The following is a 10929-nucleotide window of genomic DNA, read 5'->3' on the forward strand; positions in this document are numbered from 1 at the left end:
GCAGCATAGTGGTTCAGAGTATAAAATACATCTCCTGGAGTGACTTCAGACTTAGTTTTCACCTTGACCGCAGGTTTGTTGATGGCATTGTGGCACTCGATGTGTTGACAGTGGATGGGGTTCCAGGCTGTAGAGAAAGGAGAGGAGGGGGAGGATAAACGGACAGGAACCACATCCACTCTGTCCAGCAGCCTACAGAGGGGTAGGAGGCCGACCTGTGTACTGCAGACCCCGGTACTCGCTGATGGCTCCGGGGGGCTTCAGGTTGGGCCAGTAGTGGAACAGCATCTGCACGGCGGGGGGCTTCACTTGGGACGGTCCGTAGGATATGACGTAAAGCAGGTCCTGCACACACAAGGCTGTTACACACCCTGCAGTCGCCAAGGAAACATCTGTACTACATTAAGAAAGAGCATCACTTGCATCCTTGATGCTAGTTAAGAAATGAAAATCATAATAGATATATACAGTAATAATATCCTGACATTTTGAATAATACCCGCGAAAGAAAGGAATTTGTTTGGTTGCAATTCTACCGTTTGACATGGAACTTTAATTAACTTAAATTGAATTGTACACTAATGACCCTTACCTTCCACACTTCCTGCTTGTGCTTCATCAGACACTCCAACAACTGACAGTGATACACTAGAAATCACAAGAGGAGAGGAGAGAAGAGGAGAGAAAGTAAGGGAATACAAAAGGATAGGAGACGACAAGAGAGGAAAGTAGAAGAGGGGAGAGGAGAGAAAGTAAGTGTATACAAATGGAGAGGAGAGGATAGGAGAGTAGGGGAGGGGAGAGGAGAGGAGAGGAGAGGAGAGGAGAGGAGAGGAGAGGAGAGGGGAGGAGAGGAGAGGAGAGGAGAGGAGATGAGAAGAGGAGAGAACAGAACAGAAACGAACAGAGAAACTGATAGAAACTGTTCTAATGGAAACGCGTCCACTTGTATTTATTACTGTGCATTTAGCGTGATTCAAGTCGTGGTTTACCTGGGTTTGAGGTGTACTGCATGGCTATCATTAGCATAGAGGAGGCAGAGAGATTGACATACGCGGGTACACCCCCCTCCCTTCGAGTCGAACCCACTATAGAAACGAAAAAGAAGAGAGCGAGAGATAGAAAGAGAGAGAGATACAGGATAACTACTTGATAAAGAATAGGTTCTAATTCGTTGAGGATGGTGTTAAAGGTATTGGTGGCATGCATGAATGTGTGTGTGTGTGTGTGTGTGTGTGTGTGTGTGTGTGTGTGTGTGTGTGTGTGTGTGTGTGTGTGTGTGTGTATGTATTTGTGTGTGCATGTGTGTGCGTGCAAATGATGACTTCAGTGCAGGGGCAGTGCGTGACCCCCTTGTCCGACGCAACGCCTGCATTGCATAAGCTTTCAATTTCTAAATGTGAAGATCAACGTACATAAAACGTTCTTTACATTCACATTGCTGTAGAAAAGTGTGTTGGATACTCACATATCGCCATGGGAAGAAAAGAGGTGCTCAGGTATTCAATGATGTCTTTGTGAAGGAAAGGGGGAAATGTGGCTAAAGTGGAGATCATAGTATAGGGCAAAGTGCTGAGAATATCATCACTGAGAAAGGGCAGGAGGCAAGTTGTAGTGTAAAATATGGACTGTCCAAGATCTGATGAGAAAGGGGGAAAAGGCAAAAAAGACAAAGAGAGATACACAGACACTCATTCAATAAATCCTGCATACAGTATATGTTGTACATACTGTGTGCAACTCCAGTATGAAGAAGAATTACAATACATTAAATTCAACATTTCAAATTAAAAGGCTATCACAGAAAAAAAGAGATTGAATATCTCATATAAACTTTTGCAGTAGACAATGCAAAAGCCATCAAAGTAAAGATTGCCCTTAGCAGAAGGTAAAACATTCTAGACAAGGCGATGGTTTTCACGTGTTTAAATATTTTTTTACAGGAGTCAAATATTTATGAAAATCAACAGCAGTCCCGCCCCCAAAAAAACATTGATAATAACTTACTTGGTAACTCTTTAAAATAGGAGTACATGTATGAACCATTAATTAACATTAGTCCATGCACTTAGCAGCATTATTCAATTGGATTAGCGTGGGGTTAGGGTGAGGAGTAGTTGGTTGGGGTTGGGTATTTGCATTTGTTAGATTGAGTTACTGGTTGCACTGGCACACAATCTTAGTGTAATCACTAAGATATTTACCATTAGTAAATATGAACACCATTAGTAGATGATTACTAGACCGTTAATTAACTGTTAGTTTACACGCATTGCTGCATTTAGAAATGTTACTTGTCAGTTCACTAATGTACCTTTATTGTAAAGTGTCACAGCTCACTTTCAGAAGAATCCCCACATTATAGAACGACAGTACTGACAGTAAGCTACAACGGCCAGTGCACTTGCATCTCTGCTAGCATGTTCCCACGTCACAACAACATCGGCCTGTTCAGAAGACACCTGATCCCACAGTACACAGCATCACATGCAACCAAAGTGTGACACACAGAAGAACGGCCCTGTATCTGATAGATCCGATCAGCAGTGATTAGGAATTTGTTTGAGTTTGACCGGATCCACCAGCGTGCTCCCGTTCAACCCCCCATGCATCCCGCGCCATCCGAGCCCGGGGAGCCCTTTACGTTCTCTGCTCTTGCCGGGAACCAAAAAACGCAGCCTTGGCTTCATGCAGGGCGGGCGGGCGGGCATCGGGACAATGATGATGACAAGAACAACAGTGGTGCAACTGGGGGGGGGGGGGGGGGGGGGGGGGCCTTGACTCACCATGCTGACCGTGCTGCAGCAGGGGCACCAGGTCAAGCAGGGTCACGAGGGTCACATAGAGGCCCTGATAGTCCAGAGAGGGGTACTCTGAGAGCTGAGCGTCCCGACTCTGCTGCCCCTGCCCCCCGCGGCCAGACGGGGCATCGCGCAGAACGCTGTAAAGGAGGGAGCGAGTAACTGTAGGGTTGATGGAACTGACTTGTGGTCTTAGAGATGGGGTGAGTGGGAATGGCACAGGAAAAAGACACATGGTCATGGGCACGGCCAAATTGGAAGCTTCCTGGGTCTCCTTCCTGCCTGTGCGGGACAGAATGCTGCTCCGAGGTGGGAGGGGTGGGGGAGGAGGAGGTGGGGTGGGTGGGGGGGGGGGAGGGGGATAGGGGTGGGGGTGTGGGGAAGGAGGGGAGGGAGGGGGGGACAAGGGAAAAAAAGAGACAACAGAGACACAAAGAAACAGCACATTACATTGAAATGGCGCTACAGAGACAGTGTAAATAGAAAAAACAAACCCAGATAGACCCCACATAGGATGCAGTGGCTCACTGTAGTCCTTTAGGCCACTTGAGGCTTGGGCACATTATTCCCTCAGTGTGTCTCGCATTCAAAGCTCAACACACCTTTCTTTGCTCTTTTAACAACGGAAAAAAACCATGAGCACAAACTGCAATGATCACTGCATCTCATGCGTATCTGGTGACAAGGAGCAAAAATATAAAAAATGGCATGTTTTCAGTGGCACCCCCATACTCCTCTTGGATTGGGACAGTGAAGGGGACTGTCCATCATCGATGGTTGCCATCATCCAATCAAAAATCAGGTGGCTACCATGAAAATAGGCCAATGGGAGGTGATTTGGTGCATTCAATTGTTTGGCTTGTGCTGGTTGGGGGGTGTAAAATATGGGCGTGACACCAAATCGGTTCGGGATAGTACAGAGGTGACACTTTTGAAACATGCTTCAGCTAGTAATAAACATGTGTGTGAGGTCAGATCAAGTGCTCATAGGTCACAGCACATGTTTATTGCACCAGAGAAAAAATGTCTGTATGCATACTTATGATACTGCACCAGTATCATTAGGAGAAATAATGAGATCCAACAGGCATATGGATTAGAGTCTCTTAAATAAATGTAATCACTAATCTACGGTACGGGGAGGAAAACTATAATGACAAAGGGGTAGGGTTGTATCGGGGGGGGGGATGACTTGGTTGTGGAGCCAATGGGGGGGATGGACATTTGTGTTTGCTGTCCCCTTGGGAAGGTGGCAGTCATATTTGTGGGGGGTAGAAAAAAAGACAAGAAAGGGCTTGTTGGGCGAGAGGCATCTAGGGGGACGGGGGCGGGGTGTGGGAGGGGGTGGGCAGAGAGAATGTGGCTCTGTTATGACACATTGATAAGCTGCTCCATCAGCCAAATGACTGGGATTCAGCACTAGGTCACATTTTATAGTGGTGGATCTATTGGTTGGTCAGAGGGCGCTCACACAGGTTAAAGGCAGAGCAATTGAGGTCCAAGGCCAGTGAATAAAGGGATTTCTGTGAAGATATACTATGAATCCACACCTTGAAAGTAGAGAAAGTGAGCCTAGGTAGTTTTACAGTCATCGATAGAATTAAGGTCATACGACTTTTGACTGATCCCCTCAAAGTGAAAGTCTGCAGGATTTTAGTCTTGTGGATTAATGGTACAACTGCATTTTAGGCAGTGACTCAATGAAGAGAATTCAAACTCTGAATATGACTTTTTTTCACTGGCTATATTTCATTTAGAAAACAGTATTAATTTGAACAATGAACATTTAAATCCACATAGACACACCCATTCACAAACAGGCAATCATACGCATATAATATACAGTGCATGTATTAACATATACAAGCATACCGACATACATTCTTACACACATACATACATATATACATACATACATACACACATATATACAAACAAACGACACAAAACACACACGCAACACGTAAAACACATGTAGAAATGCACTGACATAGACATATGACATTCATTAGCTAGCAATACCTTCACATACATAATCTAGATAAAAACCTATTCACAGCTCAAAAATCTCAACCCTTACTAGTACAACAAGAACTATAGCTACCGAAATCCTTTGAATAATTAGGGGAATCTGAAGGAATAGTGACAAAAACTTGCTCCTTTCTAGAGATCTACACTTTTCTATCCTTTTTTAATGCCCCTTTTCATATTTTCCTCCTTCAAAGACACCAAAATCATTGAAAGACTCTACCCATGTCTACGGAGGGAGCTAACACAAGTATTATCTTGTGTTTGAGGACAAAATATACCCATGAATTGGCATCTTACATGGTGGTTCCTTTCTCCCTGTGCTTCTCTCATGACAAATCAAAGACACGATCACACTTTGGGCTCTCTCTGGGCCAGTCTACTCCGTGGACAAACGCAGCCCTGAAGCCCATCCATCCTCAGGCCATCCCACAGCAAGGCCAGAAGATGTAAGGAGTTCTATGAACAAATAATCCATGTGGGCTCAGGAAAACACTATGGCGTTAAAACCAGCAGCCCAAAATAGACTGCAACTTAAGCCACTAATATCAGTAATAGTGGGGCACAGAGACTTTGACTTGCTAAATCCAGATGGACAAAGTCCCCTGCTGTATGAGACCATACTGTGTGTTAATAGTATGGCGCTTTCAGAAGCTGTTTGGGATACTAGCAAGTTTAACACTAGATTATATGTGCGTAGATAAAATGAAATGCACATTCTATAAAGCTATATGGGAAGGAGGAGACTAGGAATTCATAACTTCTAAAAAGGTTACTGGCCGTCCAAAATGGATGCTGATTTGACCCTTGGTGTGGAGAACGTCGCATGTTTCCTCCTCAGGCTGAACACAGCCCCCCAGGGGGGGCCGAGCTAACCCCTCAGCCAGGAGGCCAGAGGGGCCTGGCCTCCACGTCCCACTGGGGGAGGACGCAAGGAGCCCCCCCCCCCCCCCTCCAGGGACGTGTTCGTCCAGCAGCCGGCCAGTGAATCAATAAACATCCCTGGCTCCTCTAACTCTACAGCTCCAGAACGCCCCCTACCACGCCGCGGCTCAGTCCCTATAAGGGTACCAGCTTTAACCTCCAGCATCTGTTCTGACAAACGTCCCCTGAATGTTTGCATTCACCCTTCAAGGCTGAGCAGGGTTATGAGAGTGTCATCTCAAGGCCAAAGATCTTTGATCGATGGCTTTGTTAAAAATGTGCCCTAATGAGGTTTTGATTTATCCTAACTTCAGTTTCAGATACATCCCTTTCTGACATGCTGATCTTGTCCTAGTATCTACTAGCTAGACTGTGTATTAATAAACCCTGGGTCAACACATAGGAAGCTAAATATCCAGTACTTCACCTGTTTGCTCCAGCCCATTGTACTTACCTGAGTAGGGTTTGGGAAAAGTATTTCAGTGTGTTTGCAATGTCTGTTCCAGAAGGCACAGGGTAAATATTGTGTTGCACACGGTTGTGATACTCTTGCAAGTACCGTATCTTAGAAGCAACTAGACAAAAGACAGAGCAATACGTAGATCAACATCGGAGAGGGCAACAAGAACATACTTTTCACTGTAAACCCAGAACATGGGGGCGGAGATTCTAACGTGGAACTAATGCTTATAATGTTCTCATGGCACCCTGGCTCTGTGTTTAAGACCGGGCGACCTTTCAGAACACAAGTTGGGTCACAGTGAGCCCAACAGGCACTCATAACCTCGTGGCCAGCATGACCTAAGAGGGGTTGGCAGAAATACTGAGAGAACCTCAGATGTTGCACAAACCAAGTATTTTAATTTTGCCTAGTGATGGCTTAGGTTGGTTGTGTGTGTGTGTGTGTGTGTGTGTGTGTGTGTGTGTGTGTGTGTGTGTGTGTGTGTGTGTGTGTGTGTGTGTGTGTGTGTGTGTGTGTGTGTGTGTGTGTGTGTGTGTGTGTGTGTGTGTGCATGTTGAGTGTCTACCTCCCTTACAACTTATCCCTTAAGCCTCTCAAAATGTTGTTTTTTAGTTTCTTATTTTATTTATTTTTTACATTAGACGATGGCAAGGTTAGAGAACCAGAGGGTTGTGGCTGTGCTGTCTGTATGAGTTGAGGTAAGTTATTTCATGGCCTGTAATAGCAGCTACAGGCTGTGTTTATGTGCACACTAGTTAAAAGCTAGAGTTACATAAAAAAGCAGTGAATTCAACATTGATGTTGAATGACAAAAAACTTCACTATGAAGCGAAATTTAGTAAAGTAAAAAAACACAGGTTTTATAGGCTAGTATAGGCTAATAAAGGATGCATTAATATAAACACAATATTATGGACAATATCTAATCCTTCTATACATTTCATGGCTACATTGAGATTTAAAAAGAAGATGTGCACCTGTCCAGATACACGAAGAGAACATCCCACTGTAGCCCAGGCATCATGAGTGATCCAACCATGTTATTGATCAATTGAATGCCACCATATCTTTAGGTAAATAATGTGTCATGTCGACCTTGAGACTAAAACACATAGCATTTCCCACTGCTCGTTTTCGATACGTCAATCAGAGCAAAATATGCTGAATGGTGGCCGTTTACATTTTGTTCCTATTTGGTATTCTCTACCGGTATAACACCGAGCCTCCCTGCACACTAGCCCTCGAGCAATCCTCTGCAGTGAGACGACGTGTTGCAACCTGCCTTGGCAACCGTGCTTTCATCACCAAGGACAGCTCCCTGGTTCGATTTCTTCATTGATATCAATAAAAAAAACACGCAGTCTCAGGAAACCATAAGAGAGGTAAAATACACGGGGTCGTACTTACACTGCTCTGCCTTGGTAGACATTTCGGACAGCACTTTTAGAATGGGAAAGAGAAAAGCACCCTGTCAATTGTTTCCTCGCCGGCGCTGTGTTTCCTCCAGTCGTGAAAAGTGATCTCCCCTTCCTCGCTCCGAGCTCGGCTTGATTGTACCACTTGTGAAATGAACGTGTTACAGTTCGCAGTGGCTCCTGCACCAATCACCAACACGAAGCGTTCGGCGACATGAGACCGATTTATGAATTGGGGAAAGCGTTAAAGCCTCGATGCCGGTGAGAGAGAAATCTTGATGCAGAACTGAACGTCGTACCTTGCCAAATGGACTGCTCCGGTTTTGATAAATTGTCATTCAAGAAATAGTCAATTTAAGGTGAAGAATGATGGGGGGTAAATATGGTTCACCCATGAGTATGTCTCTTCACTGGACTGAGCCGTGCTTGCTGGGACAACATATGCAACAGATTGTTGACACACTGCCTTAATCTGCTTTACCTAATGACCATAGTAGGCTACGCATTACTCTATTTTACAGACGTTGTTGGTATTTTCTGAGTTAATGTGAATGATTGTAGATTCAATAAACATTGGATTATGGAGTCTCCACTGTTATATCAGAAGAACAGATATGTAAAATATTACCTGTATATTTTATGTGATTAACACAGCTCTCAGATTCAAGCCAGAACATGGTTTCGATCAAAATATTATCCACAACATCCTGGGACTTGAGTGTGGTCCTGAACTTCCCTCTGACCTACACATAGTCCTCTGCCTGGGTTAAACAAACAAATAGATTTCTCTAAACGCAGACAGAATCCATTCCAACATGTTATTTATTTCCTGTGTGTACTCAGTGTTCTTTTTCTCCCTCAGCGTCATTACAGAAAGCAGTGCAATACATTTGTGGTGCATACTCTAAATAAAAAAACAATACGCTATAGGAGAGTTGTGCAACACGTTCTCACTAATTAGCATGCAACAGGAAACATCATGTATGTTCCCATCAGTTACATCTCGGCTTCAGTGTGGGACTGATCTCCGCGTCAGGGGGGAGGTGGTGGCGATCTTTGACGGTAAACCGGAATCTGGTGTAGGATCCATCCTGCAGGAACCAGGAGCGTCACGGCAAACGTTGCCAGCGTGAAAAGGGACTGCTAGGATCGGAGCGAGATCAACATGCAACATGATTAAGCTTGGCTCGAATCCACACACACACACACACACACACACACACACACACACACACACACACACACACACACACACACACACACACACACACACACACACACACACACACACACACACACACACACACTTATATTCAAGCATAAACAAACAACCACACACACACACACACACACACACACACACACACACACACACACACACACACACACACACACACACACAGACACACACGCACACATCTTCAGGGCAACACAAACACACACACGGACACACACACATACACAAAGACATAAAACACACATGAAAATATACACACACAAACAGACACTAATTCAGGCATACACAAACACAGCCGGGCTCACACACGCAGACACACACACACATACACACACACAAACACACGTACACTACCACACACACACACACATATCTTCAGACATGCATAAACACACAAATACACACAGACACACAAACATACACAAAGACATAAGACGCATGCAAATACACACACACACACACACACACATACACAGTTATTCAGGCATACACAAAAAAACTCACACGCACACACACACACACACACACACACACACACACACACACACACACACACTAAAGGTGTGTGTACTAAAAGTATCAAATAATCTAAGGCATTTTACCTCACTGTCATACATTGAACTTGGTCCTCAGCCATAAATACATTTGCCTGAACATATTTTGTTGAATTTATCTGTGTCAAGAATAGAGATAGACAAAATCAGAAATAAATATGTGTGCTCTACAGGAAATATTCTATCGTTGGAGGAAATAATGCAACCCTTTACACATTTAATGCTGGCAATACACCATAGTCTTTTTGCATTGTTAGATAATACAGCTTGTTGCTAAGGACAACGCAAATTAGTTGACAGTCTACATGCTCTTGCTCAGCCATCATGTTCTGGAGCTATAGGCTTTAGAATTTATACTAGTGCTGCCCTTAACCCAAATGAACCCAAATACAGTCGGTTGTTCCTACCATCGGTCCAATGGAATCCTTGGCTGGTTTGCTGTAGATGTTTGACCGTTGAACCCGCTGAGTGGCATTCCTGTAAACGATGGACCTGGTGGGTATGGACCTCGTCAGTAGAGGAAACATCCTTTTACTTCTTTTCTAAGTGGCTACACTGGAAGGCAAACATAAATTCTCACATCCTGTCAGAGACTAACACATACTTCCCGCTTCCATCACATTCCCACCACTGTTCCTGGGAGGAGTAATCTCTATGGGCCCAGTGAGTAAATATTGTTGTGACCAGTGTCTTCTGGAGATCGGAGTTCTGCTGCTCTTTGGTTCTCAGCGTTGCCGCTCCACAGAATATATGTATTTATAAGAATTATATTTTTGTCTTATTAAAAACATTTAAATTAGCATATTGTTTGTCTAATACTCCAAGTAATAGGATCACATAATGAATCAAAAGTTAAAACCGCTAGTCTGGCTATTGTGATTTGTTGTTTTTCTACGGTAAATGCATATTAGATTAATACTACCAGACTTATCAGTTGCAGGGTTACTAATTGGTTGAAAGGAGAGCAACCTGACAACCTGACAATATTTACACTAATGCACTTTACAGCTACTATCAATTTGTACTTTTAATTAGGATTGATGATGACGATAACAAAAAAGAAGTGACACATCAGTATATGCAGGCATAGTCATTTAATTGGATGGATGGTTGAGCCATCTTGTGTATTTTGTCGCCATCATTTGGAGGTAACTGGAACTGGAATATTGTAGCCTGAACCAACAACTGGCAAAACACTATTAGGTTATATCTGACTTATTATCAATTATGAAATACTACATGATTATAAAAAACAATGATATAATTACGTAAAGCTTAGCTATATAACAATTCAGACACATTTAGTTTAAACCTAATATTGTTCCAAAGATGATAGTTAACCATAGTATTTGGCAGAACAGAATATAATAGAATCATCTGATTAAATCTAATTTCAAGCAAATTACGCGCACCGCAAAATCTCGTTTCCCACTGCCTGTTGTTCGCCGGTAGAGGACGCCGTAGAGCCGGTTACCGAATATCTCAGCGCCAGGCCTCCGGGCGCGTC

At 43.8% G+C, this 10929-nt stretch overlaps 1 protein-coding gene across 5 annotated transcripts in view; it reads right to left on the reverse strand.

The window, feature by feature from the left end:
* The window catches only part of unc79 (unc-79 homolog, NALCN channel complex subunit), a 45878-nt gene extending 34975 nt beyond the window's left edge, over positions 1-10903 (reverse strand). For 2 of the 5 annotated variants that reach the window (XM_030356641.1, XM_030356637.1), the window contains exons 1-9: positions 9830-10903; positions 7624-8774; positions 6208-6328; positions 2787-3100; positions 1469-1639; positions 993-1088; positions 593-648; positions 216-345; positions 63-127 (exon numbers count right to left, since the gene is read on the reverse strand). In XM_030356641.1, coding sequence (XP_030212501.1) covers positions 63-127; positions 216-345; positions 593-648; positions 993-1088; positions 1469-1639; positions 2787-3100; positions 6208-6328; positions 7624-7645 — 975 coding nt within the window. In that variant the 5' untranslated portion in view covers positions 7646-8774; positions 9830-10903. Of the gene's footprint in view, positions 1-62; positions 128-215; positions 346-592; positions 649-992; positions 1089-1468; positions 1640-2786; positions 3101-6207; positions 6329-7623; positions 8775-9470; positions 9542-9829 lie in introns of all 5 variants that reach the window. The other 3 variants (XM_030356640.1, XM_030356638.1, XM_030356642.1) reach the window with 3 other exon arrangements.
* Between the last annotated feature and the right edge of the window lie 26 nt (positions 10904-10929).

Source organism: Gadus morhua, chromosome 5 (genome assembly GCF_902167405.1).
Source record: "Gadus morhua chromosome 5, gadMor3.0, whole genome shotgun sequence".
NCBI lineage: Eukaryota > Metazoa > Chordata > Actinopteri > Gadiformes > Gadidae > Gadus > Gadus morhua.